Source organism: Dermacentor variabilis, chromosome 7, assembly GCF_050947875.1.
Source record: "Dermacentor variabilis isolate Ectoservices chromosome 7, ASM5094787v1, whole genome shotgun sequence".
Classification (NCBI taxonomy): Eukaryota; Metazoa; Arthropoda; class Arachnida; order Ixodida; family Ixodidae; genus Dermacentor; species Dermacentor variabilis.
Window position 1 is genome coordinate 83,321,969 of NC_134574.1, and position 21,010 is coordinate 83,342,978.

The 21,010-nt window shown below is 42.7% G+C and overlaps 1 protein-coding gene across 2 annotated transcripts in view; it reads right to left on the reverse strand.

The window, feature by feature from the left end:
- Positions 1-1,251: 1,251 nt before the first annotated feature.
- The window catches only part of LOC142587586 (uncharacterized), a 39,601-nt gene continuing 19,842 nt past the window's right edge, over positions 1,252-21,010 (reverse strand). The window contains exons 2-6 of one of the 2 annotated variants that reach the window (XM_075698717.1): positions 16,423-16,491; positions 7,174-7,322; positions 7,029-7,114; positions 4,614-4,700; positions 1,252-1,489 (exon numbers count right to left, since the gene is read on the reverse strand). In XM_075698717.1, coding sequence (XP_075554832.1) covers positions 1,443-1,489; positions 4,614-4,700; positions 7,029-7,114; positions 7,174-7,322; positions 16,423-16,491 — 438 coding nt within the window. In that variant the 3' untranslated portion in view covers positions 1,252-1,442. The remainder of the gene's footprint in view (positions 1,490-4,613; positions 4,701-7,028; positions 7,115-7,173; positions 7,323-16,422; positions 16,492-21,010) is intronic. The other variant, XM_075698716.1, reaches the window with a different exon arrangement.

Genomic DNA, 21,010 nt, shown 5'->3' on the forward strand with positions numbered 1-21,010 from the left:
TACCGACAACATTACTTTGCTTATTATTCAGTGCATACATCTTGATTTGTCTTATGCCAAGTTTCCACCGCACTCATTTCACGCCCTGTCAATTTTTTTACCACTTCTTCAGTTTTCTTACGTTTAAATTTTGAATAGCAGCTATTTCCTCAGCTTTAAGAAAACAGATGAGACTTGGCAATTCCGCGAAATCTACCCGATCTCTTGCATTGGAAAGTTCCATTCCTTTTCGTTTCTGGATAAAGGTCTTTGTCACTTGGGAGAGCTTAACAACTGGTTCCCTTGGTGCCTTATCACCCACTTCAACAGTTGCTTCTGAAGCCTGCCTACTTAGAGTTTCATATTTTAGCTCTATGTCATCTTCAACTTTCTGTTCGAAGGCTATGTATTTCTTTGCACGTATTTCGCAAATACAAAAGTATGCTTCACAGTGAAATGTTACAACTCCGCTTATGCGACTACCTTGAAGAAATAGTTCTTTGTCAAGTCGTGTGAGACCAGCTAAGGGTCCCATGATATTCTATTCTAAGGTTTTCCAAAGATAATGCTTTCTAAAAGCACGGAAAAATAAAGCTTTGCACCGCTGCCACTGAGAAAGCATTATTGCCACTTTTGGACAGCGCGGGCTTTGTGATGTTAAAGTGGATAAAGCGTATTTGTGTGCCATAGAGCGGTAGTGCTCGTACATGGGCTGTAATATATCAGTGTGTGTGTGTGAACACGAAGACATGGCTTTAACCGAGGTGCCCAAATTTTGTTATTCATACCGCCAAGGTTTTTGTGTGGTGGCGCTCGTGAACACTTACGGAATTACTTCTAGCAGTAACACATAAATACTGCAGAAAAGAGATGGGAAAATGGCGCTGTGGTAGTTCAATCGGTAAGATCATCACAGGCGTAATGCGAAGGATTCGGGATCATTCCCCACCTGTGGGAAGTTGTTTTTTCATGCACTGTCATTTTCATTATTTTTTATTTATTTATTTAAATTAGTAAGTACCAGTAATTTACCGTGGGCTGTCGTCGGTGTCTTTCTGTGTTGGCTTCTGATTATATGATTTATATATTCGGAAACATAGGTGATGCAACCTAATCAAAAATTTAGCACGAAGCGCGCGTAATCGGAATTGAAATACAGTTACTGGCAGTGCTGCAGTTGTCATATATATAACAACAAAAGAACCACGAAAGGCTGCGGGTAGCGCCCATTGCTATGCGCGAAAATGTACTGTTTACGACAATCGCGCATAACAAAACAATTTATTTGTAAAGTGTTTTAAAATTCATGTTTATTTCTGAAGTTACAAGGTCACTTTAGTGCTGGTTATTTTGGATAATGTTTTGACAGGTTGAATTGTACAAACTTTTCCATTGCTGGCCGTATATGGCACGGTTCCTGATTAAATTCAGGCATCGCTCTGGGATGGTTTCCACTGTTGAATTCAACACACGCAGCTCATACCACGGGCCTGGCAACAAGAAAAAAAATCTGTAAACAAGTAGAATATATGACATCGCAACTATGTTCCCATTCCGGCATGCTTTATTAAACGCTATTTCGTACATTGATATCACCTCCCTATCCCGTTGAAAAGAGGCATATCTTTTTATTTTACAATTGAAGAAGGAGCAGTAAAACAAATACAGCAGAATGGATTATGATGTGAAGTTACTACAACCCCATCTTCCTTTTAATACCTGTAGCATCCAAGCCATTCCTCTAAGAAAATTTTTTTATTTTCCCTCACACAATTAGTATTTTAGAAAAATGTTTTCTTCTCAGAAGGTTAAACGGAAATTGTTGTCATATATACTCATTGAATCGTCGATTACCAATTCACGATCGAAAAATTTGAATAAATGTTTGAAACCAAATTAAATATTAACGAGAAAATTGAACGGACCTTGAATGTATTGAAGCTAATAAAAATATCACAGTATAAGTAAATGTGATTACTTAACAAATAAAAACCCAGGTACACTGCTGAAATAAATGACGATAAAGCATCATACATCCAAGCTATATTATAGTACAGGTGGTACAAGAAAAATTAAGATGTCTTAACATTAGATTTATAAGTTCCCTCCTTAAGCAACTTCAGGCTACTTGACTTCGTTAGAACGATCTTTCAAATTTTGTTGTAAGTATCAAGTAAAAATGAATAACATAGGACATTGAAAAACTGCAGGGAAAATATAGTACTATGTACAATATTAAAACTGGTATAATGAGGCATTTTCTTATTTTCATCTACTCATAAAGACTAAATATTGAACCTCAGCAGCATTGCCAAATACAGAAAGAAAAGTCAAACAGGAAGAGATCATTACGCGCAAATTCCCATCTAACATGCTCGCTACGGAGTGATTTCGTCAAATAAAAACCGCTTAGGTTCAAAGGAAGCTAGCTTCATGTTAATGGCAAGCAAATGTATTCTCCTCTTGTTCACAAGGTGTGATTCCGTTGGAGAAAAAAAAATCTCCAACTCACGCTTCAACCTGGTTAGACAGCGAAACCATACACGACGCTCTAAAACGATTACTTATTGCGACGTATACCTAGAAATTGTCCACATGGACACCATCACCTGCACTTTACGTAACTGTTAGCCCAAGACATTTCAACTGCCTACGAATTGGCTTGGGCTGCTAGTTCATGCACCTGCAAAGTGTGCACAAACAAGAAGACAAATTCACTTAACGACAGTTTCGCCGGGGCCTAGTTTGCAAGCTGTTCTTCGGGTGGGTTCACAATACGTGGCCTCCTCATAGCATCGTCACAACACAAATAACCTGCTAGGGAAGTTGTCCTTACACACGATAGTGTAGTTACGGCACTACTTGCTTCGTATTCTATACTTGCCGCTTCCCCGCAACTGCAGCCTATGAAACTGTAATTTTTACATTGAAACGCTTGCGGCCGGCGCAATGCGCGAAAGCGAGCTTTCCGGTTCGTTTTTCCCCAGAATTGCCGGCGCCGCCGTGGATGCGCGGAGGTGACCGCTATCTGCTGATACTGCAAGGAACTCTGCGGCACAAGCGGTGTGCACCTCCCGCATGTTTGCCTATGGACACGACAGACCCTTTGGGAGGCGGAACTATTTGCAGAACACACCACGCGCATCTCCCGATGACTGTCGACAGCCATGCGTTTAGTATTGAATCAATGTAGTAGCACAACCTGCTGCAACCATCGAAACCATTTATTTATAGCGCGTGTGCTGCAGCGGGACTCGACTATCGAGCTTCCTTAAAAGGAAGCTTTAGCTCGGGTGCTCCTTTCTAAATACATGTAAAAGGAGAATTAGTTTTTCTCGGCAAGAACAGCACAAAATTTGACGAGGTTTGTTGCATTTGAAAGAATAAGTTAGAAACTAGTGATCATTTAATCAAAATTTTCGTAACTGTTTTATAAAAAATTGGCAAAATAAAGTATTTCAGGAAACGAAACTATAAAATTTACAACTCTGTAACTGAGCAAGGAAAAATCTTAGCCCGATTCTGTAAATTGAATCTGATAGCACTCTAAAGCTGACAAAATTGATATGTCCCACATGAATTTAAACAAAATCTGTAATACGTAAATACAGCATTTGCAGGAACCTGCTTTACAATGTAACAACTTCACGTAAAATATAAAGTTTACATACCAAGTTTGTCTGGTTTCGAGGATTTAGTAGTGGCCGTTTACAGAACCGCGATATCTCTTCTTGATGCAGAGCTCTTAATTTGTAAACTTCGTCCTTTTACTTTTTTTTCAGACTTTCGCATGTGTGAAAATCTTTTTAACAAAATTCAAGCTCATGACCGTTGCTGCTTGCAACGGTCATGAGAATGTAATTTTATCTTTCACATGCACCCCATTTTATTAAAATCGGTTCAGATGTTTTCTCAGAAAAAGTATTTTTTTGTTGTACATGTATTTGAATAGGCCGCATCGGAGATGGGCCCGAGCTAAAGCTTCACCTTCAGTGCAACCGGCGCTACCCAGCGCTGCCCCGCAATACCTGCGCGTGGCTTCCGAAATGCATGGCCCGCTTGTGCGTGCGAATCCGTGAGAAGCACGTCATGCGGCAGCATGACATGTTCGACACTGGCCAATTTCCATCATTCCCCCAAGCGCGATAACTGTTCTACATTTGAAAGCATACACATTCTGAGCAAAGTCACATTTTTCAGTGTTACGCGTAACGCTTCAGGATTTGCAAACAATGCATCGAAGCGCTACGTGTCAGCCCAATAATCCGGCATTTTTACCAATGTTGCGCATTTCAGGTAGTAGTAATTCCCTACTTTTGGGTGGATGTCTCATTTCCCTTCATTAATTAGTTCTCTCCACCTTGCGAATTTCCGCAGAATTATGACGTCGTACTTAAGGTTTGTTCAAATTACTTGCACGGGCAATAAATTAAAACGAGTAGTTTGAAAGTGTCGGAACGTATGGTTTAAACGAGGTACTTCACCTACTGGGACATCCTCACACAGCATTGCTTACAGCGATCATTTTTACTTTGCTTAAAGAAAAATACAGACTAAAATATAGTTGAATAATAAACATATTTCTTTGATTCTACTTCTATATTTTAATAAATAGCCACTATCCCCATACTTACGCCCAAATTGAGGTCTCACGTAGAAAGCGCCACACACTTTGGAGTCATCAACAGATATGAGTTCCTCCTCCCAAGATATTGTGGCATCTGTAAAAAAACCATTACAATAAATTAATCGCGTAAATATAGCATACTGCTATTCTGCAGCCATGCTGATTATAGAGCAAACAGCCGTAACGGGCATGGCACCTTGGCGTATGCTGAATCATGTCATGTAAGCCATTTATATTATGTAGCAGTTATTTGGGTGTTTCTTAGATAGACAGAATGATTAAAATGCCAGAAGCGCTGTCACTGAAGCAAATGTTTGGTAGAGTGATCGATTACAGGATTTACCAGGCTAGAAGCAGTCAGCGGACACAAGACAGCGCTAATTGGCGATCACTCAGATAGGCATTAGTCCTGCCGCGAACCTAAAATAACCTTAAGTAGAGAAAAAAGCCAACCCACATGCGTGTTTTTGTAAAACAATTGAACACTGCAATATTACTTAGCTTCCCTAAAGAATGAAATGAAAAAAGAAATTGCGCCAGATTTTATGTTTCGATAGCTGTCGACGGCATTGCGAATAGCAATCGAGCAGTGTAGCGACCGCCCATATTCTTGAAGTGACGTTAATTTAACAGGTGTAGTGGTAATTGTGAGACATTAGTTGCTTCGGCCTATCGCCACATACTGCCATCCCGTACCACTTTGGTTTGGCGCTTTCTTGCCAAGGTCACCCACGAGCATGGAGACATGACGACCACTTTATTAAACCGCCGAAGGTACATTGGAGTGACGAAGGAATGATATGTATCGAATCTGGGAGCCTTATAACAGCGACAGCATGACGAAAATGAGATCGATGTTATTTGCGCACCACTTGAAACGAGGACACGGGAATGACACACACAAGGGCGCAAACTTTTAACTGGTATTAATGGTACGAAATCAAGTGATTCATACACATGCATGAATGTGATGTAACGTGAAAGATATAGTAAAATATGCAGGCGCAATTGACAAGAAAGACTTGATCGCGTGGATTTGCAATTGCGGTATAAATTCTAAATAATATTTGTTATACCCAAGGCAGACGTGTCGATCGCCGACACACCTATGGCTCCTCTTTCGCAAAACCAGTTTCGCAAAACCAGTCAAAAGTTTGCGCTTGTGTCTGTCCTTCCCCTGTCCTCGTTCCAAATGGTGCGCAGATAACATTGATCACGAATTGTAACCAACTATCCCAAACCCTTCTAAGAAAAGGAAATGTATTTTTTTTTAAATTATAAGAAAAGCATAGCGACGAAAATTGGATGAAGACGACTTGAAGATAATGGCGGCATGAATGGTATGACGACATCTAAACAAGGACGCTCATGATAAAGATAAAATGACGTATCAGGAAAGACTTCGATGGATAGACTAAGCTGGTATGACGACGGCAGCTTGAGGACAGTCGGATGTCCAAGTAACAATGATGATCGTGAAAAGACTGCGAAGGCAGCAACACAAGGGCATGACAACAAATGCATGACCAGGACTGTGTATGGCCATACAGTGAGGATGAGAGCATGGCAACGTATTGAGAGAAATGGCAGGATGGCGAATGCATGATGAAAATGGCATGAAAATGACTGCATCACAAAACTGAAGATCATGGCGCGACGACAGTGGACCAACGAGAGTCGCATGACAAAGATGGAGTTACAAAGATGGCACGCCTACGATGGTATCAAGACAATGGTCTGCTAATAAAGGTGGACTGTTGTTTATGATGACAAAGGCGGAATAATCACGATTGAATGACGGCCTTACGATTAGAATAAAATGAAGACAGATTTACGGCGAAAGAAGCAGAACGCGGCATGGTGACAACGGTATGACGCGTAATTAGTGATGACAATGCCGAAATGACAGGTTCATAACGGTGCATGAGGCCGATAGCGTGGTGACGGCAGCAAAAGAAGAGCGGGATAAAACAGCTTGAATGATGGAGATGCAACGACCACAACGGCACCACCACCCCGAACCAATACTTAATCACCAGATATTACCGAACGTGGACCACTCTGTCAGAATAGATGTCACAACGACCGCATGATATATATATATATATATATATATATATATATATATATATATATATATATATATATATATATATATATAATGCGTGTTTGTTGAGATTATATACAGCACCAGCTACACCTTGGTAATTTTTTGCAGCCTTCATGCTTGCGCATTTTGATGGTTACTTTTCTAGAATTCTTGAGAGTAACAATGTTAGTAATAGGTTAAATTGCCACTTTCACTTTTCTAGGGTACCCTACAAATGTATTTTTTATATTTTTAGATTTTAAATGCACATTCTATAAGAAAAACATGCCGTACTTGCAGAATATAGGACGCAATAAAGAGTCTGCTACTTACCATGCCCATGAAGAAGCATCCATTTCCAACTTTTATCGCTGAACATACTCAGAACCACCAAAGTTCCCTCCAAGGGTTTCACTATTCTGTAGTGACACCAGAGTTCAATGCCAAATGTTTTTTAGCAAAACAACCGACAACTTACTTCTTATCCTCCCAATAATATGTTCTATTAAAGTTGACATAACTTGCATTCGCTGCCGTAACAACGTCCACTCGGCATGCTGTGTTCGTTTCTGCAGTCGTATTCACAGCCCATACCAGGCTTCTATTATAGTAGAGCTGTAAAAAAATCTAACAGAAAGGAAAAATGAATGTCTACTTTTAAATTGCTAATCAGCAGAATAAACAAATTGTCCTGTTTAATAAGGCGTTGCTTCGTTCCAGATAAAAAGAAGTAACTCCGAGGCCGGGACAAAAATCTCATTGACTAGCGTCAACCGGTCTTTTCTCTCTAAGACGTCTACAGTGACGCTAAACGAAAGGTTGTGTTTGGCACGGTAAATGTACTTCCAACAATAGAGTACATCATTTCGTCACATGGTCCAAGTATGTGCCATGCTACTTAGAAAATTAAAGTTAATCTACGAAGCACGCCAGGTGCAAGCATATTCCTGGAAAAATATTGTGGCCACTGACCCGCAAATATAATATAACGGCTACGAAGTCAACCTATAATACGCCTCGGAAATTGTGTTTAACGGCTGAAGAAAATTTCGTCTTGATCAAAGAATGCGTTCGCATCGTAACTTTAGGAACATAACAATGGATAAGAACGACTTCGAGCCAAGATAAAAATGTAGCAAGGAGCCGTGTGGCTTAAAACTATTCCAGTATGTTTTTATTCCAATTTCCTGACGTGAAACTCGCGTAACTGCCGAAGCAAGCATCATGTGGTGACCCGCATGATTGTCTTATGAGACCAATCAAACTCTCTCTTCATTTATAGGAGGTCAATTTTGTTTTCTTTAAAGACGAATAACACTAAGATGCGTCGGAAGAGTAAGGTTGTAAAGGTGCCAAAAGTGATCAAGAACGTTATAAGGCCACGTAAAACGTTTTATTGTACGCAAATAAACCCATGCTCTCAGGCAGGTGCGAGTAGCCAGTGCTTGAGCGATCGGCGGCAACCATCTTTTATTCCTTTCTAAGCAGGGCAGCCTGCGGCTCTCTAAAAAATAGTTTCGGCACAATATTGCATCCTTAACGCTGTGAGGATGGGGGATCAATCCCATGGCTCGTAATCAGTTGTCAAGATTGGCGTCGGGCATGAATTAGATGGTAGCTGGCCCATGCCATCGTCCAACTTATCCACGCTCAGAACCTCGGGCAGGGTACTGCATCATCCAGAAACTGCTCAAAAGCGCTGACAAGAACAGAACCAATCCATTCTTTTTCGCGAAAACGTTTGCATAACTATTCTGAACCGATTAAACCACAAGTGAAGCATAGAACTGGGTGCGTTCTACTGGAACGAATGCAGCGCTGCGATCGTACAGCTACTAAAAGAAAGTTCAGTGTACTTGGAGTTTTGTGACCATCGTGCTTATTGGTTGAAGCGTTCCTGTGGTAGCTTTTTCAACGGTTGATGTTTCTTTACTTACAAGTGATCCTCTTTCTTGAAATATAACAAAATAAATTAGATGCTGCACACTTGCGTAAACATTAGGTATCGAAGCATTTTTACTTCAATGCTTTCGGAGCGATTGGTTTCTAAAGTAAAAAAAAATTGCAGAAATACTCCCACGCAAGGTGGGTGGGTATCTCTGTAAGCGAAGCTTTGTCTGTTGTTTGTGTTCATTGACGGTATTTGGCTGCAATATATTGAAGGCATACGACAGTAGTGATGGGATGTGAAATGATACCTTGCCTGTTCCGCTCGCCGCTCTATGCGAGCCTTCGTCTCGTCGCCACTGAGTGCACGCTTCGGTGCCATTCTGGGCTGAAGCGTTTTAGCTCACAAAACTGCGTCATCTCTCTCTCTTTCTCTCTCTCTCTCTCTCTCTCTCTCTATATATATATATATATATATATATATATATATATATATATATATATATATATATTTTCTCTCGCTAACTTTCTCCAAACCTCCTCCCTCTACTGTCAGTTCTGCTGCGGGTGAGCACGGAGACAATGCGGCAGCTCATGCACCGCATTTATGAGGGGTCGCGCCTAGTTAGGCATCCAGAGGGCACTGTGCAGATGCGACGTGGCATAAATCTTTGCACAAGCTTCTCTGGTTTCTTTCCTTTGTGCCACACTCCTTTCATGTATTAACGCAATAGCGTTAAGGGCCCCGTGTCGCAGAAAAGCCGCCGTCAACGCCACCGGCGTCGTTTGGCGAATAACCATTTCCACCCACAATCGCGCAGTCTCTCCGCGTGGCGCATACCTTGGCTTACATGCTTTAGGAAGATATTCCTCTGAATTTTTTAGACTAACTCCTCATAAACAAACGTCATGAAATAAAACAACGACAGCGCATGCCTTTCATGTTTTTCTGACATGGCCACGTCTCGACCACGTGCCAACCACGTGCTTGACCACGGTTCGACGCGGCCGGCGTTAGCGGAGTGCGTTTCAACTACGTCCTCTCGAGGCCGGCGTTACCGGCGCACCAGATAGCAGCGGCAGCAGTGGGAAAGTCGAAGGAAGAGGCAAAGAAAACTTTACTTCAAAAAAATTCACTAATGATTACAATAGAAGAAGCCGGAGGGAGCGGATGCACATCACGTCGGCTCCGTATTCCACGAAGGTTTTTGTAGCGCAAATCGCCATAAAGCCACCCGCTTTTGCATACGAACGGACTCAGCTCGTTCCCGGAACAAGTGGATACAGAAAAGCAGGTGGGATTTCCATTTTTCAAGCCTCTAATACAATATTTTTGCCGGATATCGTGACGGGAGGGCCGTGAGGCCACGCGCCGGAGCCGGCTTCCTCAGCAATTGCCGATCATTTTGTCAACAAAGCATGCCACTGTAGAGGGGCGCAGCATATTTCAGGAAGAAATGGATATAAGCAAGGGATGGAAGGAGGTCAGACACAGAAGATGAGACCGGCGAACCTCCCCACATCGCGAGAGCACCTTGTCGCCTACGCGGCTCGACAAGCGCCAGAATAACCCGTGAAAAGGCAGCCTAGAGCAAATACGCAAGGCAAGCAGGATGCCACATCTGCGAAGAGAGGATTACAAGATTGGGACCAGACTGCGTGGAGGACTCAAAATATCCGAGCATGGTATAGTTCACCTCACAGCTGCGGTACAAGATGTGGCAGGCACTCCTCGAGACGAAAGGGAAGAGGACGTTGTCTGCCTCAACAATTATTAAAATATCCTGATCGTCAGTACATCTCAAGAAGAGCGTGCAAACAAATATCAGGAAGTAGCCCGTATCAAGATTGAAGACCCGTTTTACGAGACCAATGCTTACGAGACAGCACCAGACATGACCGCCAAAGAAGTCATTAGAGGAATCCCACTCGACGAGGGCCCTAGAGACATCACAGCAGCTGTGGTTACGAACGAAAACCCAACGGTGTTAGCAGCAAAGAGACTCAGTAATACTACCACAGTGATTGTGCTCTTTGAAGGACACAAAGTGCCCACGTACGTCCGGTACAGGGCAGCGCTACTCCCTTGCTCCCTGTACAGGAAATAAGCGGATTTCTGTCACCAATGCAACAGTCATGGAAACAGAGGAGATGTATGTCCCTACCCTGACAACAAGATTTGTGCATGATGTGGAACACCAAACCCAGATAAAGACCATAGGTACCAACCTAAATCTCAGTTATGCGCCGAGGACCATTTGACCGCAGACAAGACGTGCAAAGTCAAATTCAGCGAGCCCTTCATTGTTGAAAAGAGACAATGGCACAGACTGCTACGAGAACGAGAAGAACAACATGAAGACGCTACCTCAAGAGAAGACAGGGTAGAGTCTTGTGTAACGCCTGGCCTCCCAAACACCAGGGAACAACCCCTCAGATCGAGAACAAGGTCTCCATCCACCACCAGATCCTTATCCCGGTCCGGCCCCAGGACTCCGGGGTAACGACCCGGATCCAGATCCAGGTCCAGAACTAGGACACCCTCTTCAGCAAACTAGGCAAACACGGCGAGCTGGGCAGACGTGGTCGATGGTGTGCGCCAGGGGGCTGGCGGCGAGACAGCCATTATTAACGAGATAAAGCAACTAAAACACGAGAATGCGCAGTTGAGGACTTTGGTAGCACGTATGAGCGAAGAAATAAAAATTCTAAAGGAACGGGAAAAAAAACAAATCAGGTAATACCTGCTCCACAAGCGCGAACGAAAGAGCCATCTCAAATCCCGGACACTAAGATGGACGAAGGGTATGACCCCCCTCCACTCAAACGCAAGGCCCAAGCCAGAAGTGATAAACAAGATAACGCAGTGGTAGATAAAGCATTAGCCGATATTCAAAAGACCCTAGTAGAGGTACAACAGTCAAATGAAAAGCGGGACGAACTGATGAATCAAATGGCTATGCCAATAGCAGCAATTATGAGTAGATTAGACATCCTAGAGGCAAACCAGCCACGAGGTAATGGACTCCCCTCCGTTGCATCAGAAGCACCAGTACGTGGAGCTTAGCAGACGAACACGCCTTGCTTACAACTTCTTGATACGGCATGCAGCGGATAGCTCGATTGCTTGGAGCGTTACTAGAAACCACTGGTCCGTTGTCAAACATGGCCAGAGGACATTATTTAGCAGATCCACTAAGAATTCAAAAATCCCTTGCACATTTGCGATTTTTAAAAGGCCAGTGAACGCTTTCCCATCGTCGTTAAGAAGTATTTCTTTCTGCAGTTTCCACAATACTTCCACACTCCACAGCGTGCCGGTTAACTTATTTATTTGTTTCTGTGAAGCGAACAGCACCCTCATCTGAGGGAAACTTGGTCAGAAGGCAAATCGATGGCAAGATCTGCAATGTAGCTTCATCGTCAATGATTGTTTCTACCCGCAAGCTGAAGATGAACATGTTAGTGTGCAGTTGAGAAACGGTTCTTTCTGAAGTCGGTCCTGCAGTGTCCACCTAAACGACGAATTTATTGAGATCGATGATGAAATATTTTCGATCTTTAAAATTTCTCCTAACTGGATATTCCAAAAGTCGCCAGAGCCATTGAACAAGCTGAACCGTGCTCTATATCTGTTTTAAGGAAGTTTATTTGTGAACAAGGCATCTTCCTTATGATCGTAGCTTCTTGACGAACATATTAAGAGCTCCAACGCGGCAACATCGCGGCAGGTAACCGGAGCAATGATGCCTTTCATAATATGAATATTGGATTTTTGTAAGCAATGCACTGGTAGCTGACTAATTTTTGGTGTTTCAGCAGGGCTGGCGGTCTTCAATAATTTGCACCAACTAGCCTAGAAAGCAATTCTGCCCTAAAAGCTCATCGTAAACGCAATTTCCTGAGCCCTTTTACATCAATATCGGAGACTGCTGTCTGGAGTATTGGGTGCGACAAAACGAGCAAATTGTGATGAGCCAACGTGAACGCTGTTTTCAAGATTACAGTACTTGAAAATAATGAAGGCAGAACCTGAATTATAAATTGAGCTTATATAGTGAATCATCATGCCTTGTAAAAGTTCAGGTGTCAATCATACCCAGCGCCATTCGTATCTTTCACTGCAATTAGTGGGTAACAGTTATGAAAGTTCATTACGCACCCAGACCACACATGCTAAATTTCTACGGAAAGATCATTCATAATTTAACGAAGCAGGCTTCCCTGAAATCCTGCGTCAATAAATCTGCGCAGGAGATTTTTTTTATTGAAAACACCGACATGGCTGCGCGGACAGATATGCTTCCTTAAGTGGATTATTATTTCTTCTTTTTTTTATCGCAAGCCTGGACACTCAAGGAGCGCTGCGCGTATACCGCTGCCGCCTATGCTGGAGCCGCGTTCCTTTGCATCGAGCAATGTGGCCGTTGCCGGTTTCTCTCGCAACCCAAAGGCGGCTGCTAGGTCTGCCACTCCAGAAGTTTTACATTGTAACGGCGCACTCGGATAGGACCCCGTGCGCAAAAGGGACACGAAGCGGCACTGGTAGACTGTGTAGTGGAGCTGTGACCTTTGTACCAAACTGCGCGATTACCATACATTTTTCGTCATGTAAGTATTGGTTCATGCCTTTGTGCATCGGGCTTCTTCTTTGTAACAATATATAACTTCATCGGGACACCCTGCTATCGGTGTAGTAGCTGTCGGTTGCCGCTGATTTCGACTACTTTAGAACGCTCAACTAGCATGGGACCACGCAAAACTTCAGCTAAGACCACACGCACGTTTGCCTACGTGCGGTCACTCCCTACCCGTCCTAGTTAGAAACCTTGGAAGATTGTTGAAAAAAAAGCGCGAGTTTGATGTGGCTAATGTGCATCGGTCAAGCCAGTGAAGGACAAAGCAGGTCATAACCACGTAGCATGGTCAGAATGGGGCATTTGAGAGTGAGCACACTCATGCCCGGTCGTGCAAAAAGCAAGTCCTGCTCATACGCATAGCAGTAAGCTGTAGCTGCACTGAGCCACGTAGTATAGGTAAAGTGGTAGCCGGGGAGTGCCGCGACGAGTCCGCTGGCTGAGCGCACTGCGGATCTGTGAGGCCCACAGCGCTTTGGCCTACGTTTGGCATGCCGTAGGCGCGCGTATCGGAAATAGTGGAGTCTAGGTGAACATGCGAAATCAAGCTTCAACTGCGTGCTACTATGACGGTCAGGTAGGCGGAGTGTTGTGAGCAGGCCCTTCTCCGCGGCTGCCTTGGGAGTGGAAGGCAATGAAGAAGGAGCGCAAGCACCGCGAAGGGCGTGTTTGATTGCCAGTAACTCCACCTCTGCTAAAGGCACTGAAGTACTTGTGGCGGCATAGTATTTCTGAAATGGCCTGTTTTACCTGCAACTATGTATTTCTCCAATTCGACAAAAAGAGGTTCAGGGCCCCTTTAAACAAAGCGTACAAAAGGAACGGACTAATGTGCCAACGTTTATGAGTTCTACAACGTTTCAAGTAGGGGTCTGGTCTTTGTGCCAGAAATCGCGCACTCCGGCTTTATATATATATATATATATATATATATATATATATATATATCTGCTTGCCGTAGCTTGTTGGAGATCCTCAGCTTATTTTCTTGCGTTCTGCCTAGTTACATAATCAGTCTTTTAATCTAACTTAACCTATTCCCAAATACTACGCTTATATTACAAGTGTCAAAGAGAAAATTGTAGAGCAGCACGAACAACTCCCGATACAGCTCTGTGTTGCTCAATACGCGCTACATAAAAGTGCTTTTCCATGCGTGAAGGAAGATCGCGAATACACACACAGTTCTTCGAGTTGCCAGTCACGTGGCTATGAGTGAGTGAGTGAGTGAAGAAACATTATTGCAGGTCTGGCGAGGACGCGACCTCGTCGCGCACCCGGGTAGTCTCACGTCCGGATCGGCAGATCTAGGCCACCGGCCCGGTCGCGGGCACGCCGGACAGCCAGGATTTGCTTCTTTAGGGCGGGGCTACGCAGAAGCGATTCCACTCCTCCTTGATGAACGTGGGGTATGTCGACCCGCACTCCTACGCCGCTATTCTGCTTGTATTCGCTGGCTTATTTCACGCTAGGAAAAACATTTTTATCTGCCACGTATTGAGGAACCTTAAGCGGTATCTGGAGTTTCTCAACGGGCTCAACAACTGTCTCACTTATATTTTCCACCTGATTTTATTATATTAGCAGTTGAATAAATAATTAACAGTATACTCGCGTACAACTTTCTGTGGCAATGAAGGGATAGCTATGGGTGCGGAGCATCTGCACATCTGTTACCGCGCCTTGTAGTGTGCCAAGATTTAGAGTGCTTTTGGTTGGCCAGAAGAGATGATGAATCAACGCAGTTTCACGTGCTTTGGCGAGATGTGCAAGGAAAGCGCCAAAAAATAACTAAACATTTACATTCAGTGGTGTGTTTTATCTTATTTATCTATTGCTAATGAGGTGTTTGTGTTTCGTCTTCCCCAGCTAAAATTAACGAGGATGAAAACACGGGTCTCTTTTCAGAAGCGCTCTTACTCGTGCGTGTTTTGCCTCCATAGCTTTCCCTCCATTGCCACAGAAAGTTGTACGCGAGTATAATTACGTATTCAGGCGAAATTCAAAAACAATCTTAGTAACTCCAAGCAGGGCGGAAGAGCACTATCGTGGTTTTGTCCACATACGTGGCATGTGCATGCTTTTACATCTTGGTGCATAATAGTGGTTTACGATATATATATATATATATATATATATATATATATATATATATATATATATATATATATATATATATATATATATATATATATATAATTTTGTAATACCACAATATTTCTAAACTAACCCCTCTCTCGTCTTCTCTGCCACTGACTTCTTCGGCGGCACCGTGGCAAACCGGTGAATTCATGTCGAGACGCTCAAACACGAAGCAGCATAAATTTTAAAAGTGAAGCCGACTTACGGACCGGCGCCTAGGGACACTACGAACGCTCAACATGCAACCCAGCTATTCTCGCTTAACAGGAAACTTTCAGAAATAAATTTTTTGTACACCCTCACAAGTCACAGGAAAGATTTATTTTTCACTTGGAACATATCACCAATCTATATGTGCCTGAACACAAGCTGATAAGGTGCTTCGCCCATCTGTCTATATTTTCGCCTCTTCTATGTATACTCCAAATTGTTTTGGCACACTTGCTGCCAAGTATCCAGCCACGTGAAGGATTTGTATTTTCTCTGTAAAGTTTTTACAATTTTGGAAGGATAGTCAATATTGGAAGAAATGCACTGGTTCGCTTCACCACAAAGCATATCGTGTATCAATGTAGCATGTGCCATTGAGAAGAAATAAGAAAGCGCAATGTGTTTTTGGCACGCTGCAGCTTTCTATGGCGCTTTGCGAAGTATCGTGCTTTTGCGGGTGTTTTATCGCAACGTACCCATCCCCCACCACGACAACATTCAAGTCACTCGTAGAGACAGAACAAACTTTCCTAGTAAAAGAAGTTTACGAGGGCAACTAGTGCACCAGAATGATTGATCAATTTTATCAGAATGGAATCGGACAGGGCCGAACGCAATGACTGGCACGTTTGGCTGGGGAATGGCGAAATGCATTTGTTTCATCTATACTATAAAACAAGCGCTGGAATGTTTGTAGAAACGCCTGTTTCTTTTAAATGTTGGGGGTTGACTGCATTCAATAAAGGTTCAGTATTGATGATAAAACGCTTAACTATTGCACTTGATTTTCTCTAGAAAGAGCACCATTATAGGGAACGTTTAGTATCACGTGAATGAAATTGGTTGCTTACATTTTTGATGGTACCGTCTTTGCTGTGTTTTCGACTATGGTAAGGACGCCTGTTCAATCGCGCCACACTCTGCAAAGAAGTAGGAAACAGAGATTGTTAGTTTGCATATACATATACGGACACATGCGTGACAGGAAGTTCTTATTTGCCATTGAAAGCGCACTTTATCTTCATATATTGTTTTCACATATTCAGTTACTTCAGTGCATCCACATTTTGATTAGACATATACGTCAACGACATCGCTGATTGTGCAGAAAATGGGGTAAAATTGCGGCTCTTCGCCGATGACTTGGTAATTTATACAAGCGTACCAGTAATCGAGGACCAGCTTAGACTAAATACTACACTAAGCAATATAGGCCGCTGGTGTGACATGTGGGGAATGGAAATTAATCTTAAGAAAACACAGTACATGACCATAACTCATAGAAAGTCGATCTTTAGGTTCAATTATACATTAATGGGCAACGATTTAATACAAACTGACACAGTAAAATATTTAGGCATAACCTTTACAAGCGCGTTAACATGGAATACCCATATCGATAATACATGCACGAAGGCCTTCCGAACACTCGGTTTCTTGCGAAGAAAATTAACTCCAGCACCATCCTATGTGAACCTAACAGCATATAAAACTTTAGTATAACCAATTCTTGAGTATGGTAGCATAGTGTGGAACCTGCACCAGAAAGGACTCTCACAGAAATTAGAAAGTATCCAAAATAAAGCGTTGCGATTTATATACCATAAGTATTCTCGACACGAAAGCGTAAGTGCTCTTAGAAGCCAGGCAGCACTGCCTACCCTTGTTTGCCGGCGTCGTGTGGCTGTCATGAAATTTCTTTTTATGCTATGTAATGACAACATTAATATAGATAAGCGAGATTACGTGCAACCACCACACCGACACTCTAATAGAACCTGCCATAATAAACACATCAGGCAGTATTCGACACTGTGCGACACGTTTAGATATTCATATTTCCCATGGGCAATTGAAACCTGGAATTCGTTGCCACAGGAAATTGTAGAATCAGATTCTGTGGATGGCTTTGTCGCAAAATTGGAGCCATATTTGGCTGTTCATGAAAGTATTTGAGTGCGTAGTTCAAAGGTAATGCATTGGTTGAGTGATTGGACACTAGTGCACGTGCGTTTGCATAGTGCCTTATGATTTCAAATGTAAATATTGCAATGTGCTGAATAGTGGTGTTTTATAGATCCACGATAACTACAAGAATATTACACGACTAATATTGCAATTGTTTTTTTTCCCTGATTCATGTGAAACAAGAAAAGTGTCTTGTGTTGAATACCAGTGCTGTTGTATGGCAATTCTTTTTGTTGCTTTATATATTCTGTTTTTTTTTTCTTTTTTCCTGTTTTTCCCATGCTCATGTGTATATATTACAATCCACTTCCTGTTTGGGCCTGTGCAAAGGCCTAAAGTATTGTTAAAATAAAAATCAAAGGATAAGTCACGAACACAGACGCGGTAGTATATCGAAAAAATATCCTTTTGAGGGAGGAATAATGAAAAGGCGCTGTTCTGGTATGCCTAATCTTCCTCATATTTGACATTCATACTTCGACACCTGCTTTCAAAAAACATTTGATTACTGAGAATCTCCGAAGTTTGATGGTGGATGATTTATTAAGTTTGGTGACAGTATGCACTTGTCTGTGAACAAGTAGAATCGAGTGTTCTTTTGCGCACAAATATAGTCAAATTATGAGACACATGAATAGAAGAGAGCACATATTTGGTGACGAGAAAAACCTCCGTCAGAGCGATAGCAAAAGCATATTGTCATGTGAAATGTTCCAGAAGCACGTCCATCACTCGCCCATAACGCTTTATCTTTATGGCTGGTCATGCTTCTCACGTTTCGAGATATATTACTTTCACTCATTCTAGCGAAATGCTAGGCGCAGTAGAAGTAGTGTGCTACAGCCCAGGAGAACTACGTTGCTTAGTATTTATGCGCGCAGTTGGCAGCAATATTGGATGTGCTGCCTAACTGCGTACTTGAGCAGCCTCTTGAGAACTGTTGGCCTAATCTCATTTTATGTTGAAAAGATGATTGTCGATTTAGGTAAAGGGTCAGGTTCGCTCTCTTCTGTGACGATTTTTGTTTCAAGACACACGATTTGCTGAAGAAGATGATGCCAGAAATTCCTCACATCTTGTGGCCCTCTCTAGACGCACATAGTTGTTAAACCGGCAAATGTGTGCGCCGCATTCGTTCACCACAATAATGAGATATTTATCGGCAAAACAACTACACTAGGAATGCACGGTAACTCAGAATAAAAATTCTGAGCGGAGATGACTTATCCGGCCTGAAAATGATCTCCTGCTCATTTTTGTATCACGGGAACGTTGCTTCTTCCGGGAGGATTATTTCTCATGCAATCCTGAAGTATCACAATTTTGCTTACGAACACGATTGCTGCTGGTATTTTCTACGTACTTTCCAGTTGTGTGCTGTTGGGCAGAAATTATGTTTCGTTGCATTGCTGTGTTTGTACAGTAAGCATTTGAAGAGTTGGTTTCACCTTACTCAACTTGCGTTATTCACGGCCATCTGTTGAATAATTTTAATGAGCGCTTCTGTATTTCTATGTGGCATTCTTTTTTTACTGAATTCTATCCTCTTATTGGGCAAGACGTTCGGTATATTGGCGGACACCGTGAGTGAGGGAAATTAAAATGCGACGCAGGATGCACATAATTCGCCAATGATTATCGCCCATCCTTGCGGACTGCATTGAATTTCATCCCCTCGAGGCAGAAGTAGCGTTCACTCCAATCATTAACGATATCCCTTCTTAAGGACAAGATAATTTCAAGCAAACGGTTTCCCGTTCTTTTTACGCTTCCCACCATGCTGGTGCTGGCCACATACCAAGGGCTCTAGGGAATTTCTCGCAAGTAAGCCTCGTGCTTTAATTGGTCTGCTTTGCTGAACACGATTTTGAATGTGGGGAGCCAGATTCAGTTTAGAAGGCTAGCTCTATTTTGTTGATTTCTGTAGAACTCGATACGCTGCTAAGCAGACGAAGACAAAGAGACGCAAACGACAGGTACGGGCAGTAACTTTCAAGTGTTAGTCAACAGAAACCACGCAATTTTATACACGAAATCTAGGTGAAAAGTAAGCAGAGTAGAGATCAGCAGGGGTGACAGGAACTAACACTGCTTGTAGGCCAGTGGTATTCCATAAATTATCACGGCAGGTACATATGAGCACGCGGTCATTACAGGCGTAATATCGAGTATCCAACCAAATGAGGCCGCTGCCAGTTGTATTATTTGCGGCGATCACAGGCTATTATTTGTGAATGATATTTCTTTGTCACTTAATGGTAGTGACGGCGTGCTAGCGCAGATATTTCCTGATCTTTTTTATAAAGAAAGCCTTGATTATCTCCTTTTCATTGCGGTTTCTTGCTTTCGTTTGAAGGGTCGCTTTGTCGAGGAGTGGTACACAACTACAGTGCTTGAAGTGGTCTACCAAGTGGCCGCCCATGATGCGGCTGACCGCCAACCAGTGCTCTCTCGCTCGATCGTTGAGGCATGGTCGCGTTTGTATAATACACAACTTGCCACGTCTTTGGGCAATATTGTATATGGCATCGCTAGCAAAATCGGTGTAGGGTGTGACGTGCTTCTCGGAGTGTGCAGCCCGCCGCTTCTTCGCCGTAAAAGGTCAAATTTTGGCCAATTTGTATGGGGACGAAAGAACAATGCACACATCATATTTGACTGGAACCTTGTTTTTATTGTGGGATAGCTGATGTACGTAAGGAATTTTGTGCGCGTTCATTTGTTTCTTTTGATTTTAGTACTTTTTTTCCGTATTTTATCTTCCGCAAGAGTCTTCGTAACACACCCGTAATAACGGAGATGGGAAATGGAGCGCCTTCCAATCGGCTAATCTGATAACTAAAACCTGTACCAAGTTCGTGCTCGCATGACTTTATTATAGCCAATTTAAGGTATGCGTTAGCCATTCCCTCTTCATCAGTTTAGAATGTGGGCTGTCAACTGGTTGAAGACTTTTCTTAGTCATTGGGTGGATGCATCCATTAGACGTCGGCCTTCGCGAAACAGAGGTTAAGGTCCGCAAATTCAATTGAGCTATACTGCGGCAACGCACAAGTGAAATCTACTGCACCAAACTCAGTCAAGAAGGTGCTCGTTAGTGCTGCTATAGGAACGCCAATGGTAGTCACAGTTTTAAAAGCACAAGGTAGGCATCAACACATAAATAAATGCTACGTACAATAAGCTTGCCGATCTTCGCAAAGATGCGCTTGTGAATAGAATAAAGCTATATGTCGCACAAAACTGGAGCTACAGAAGAGTCGATGCATATACCGTCTTTTTGAACATAATAAATAGCTATCAAGCACGCTATCAGTGCACTAGCACGTCTTCATATAGGCATAAAGTGACAAAGAAATGTCATTCATAAATAATAGTCTAAAATTGCCCGTAACATTAGAACTTGAAGCTGCTACATTTCGTTGGGTACTCGGATTACGCCTCTAGTGGCCCCATGCCCATATGTATCCG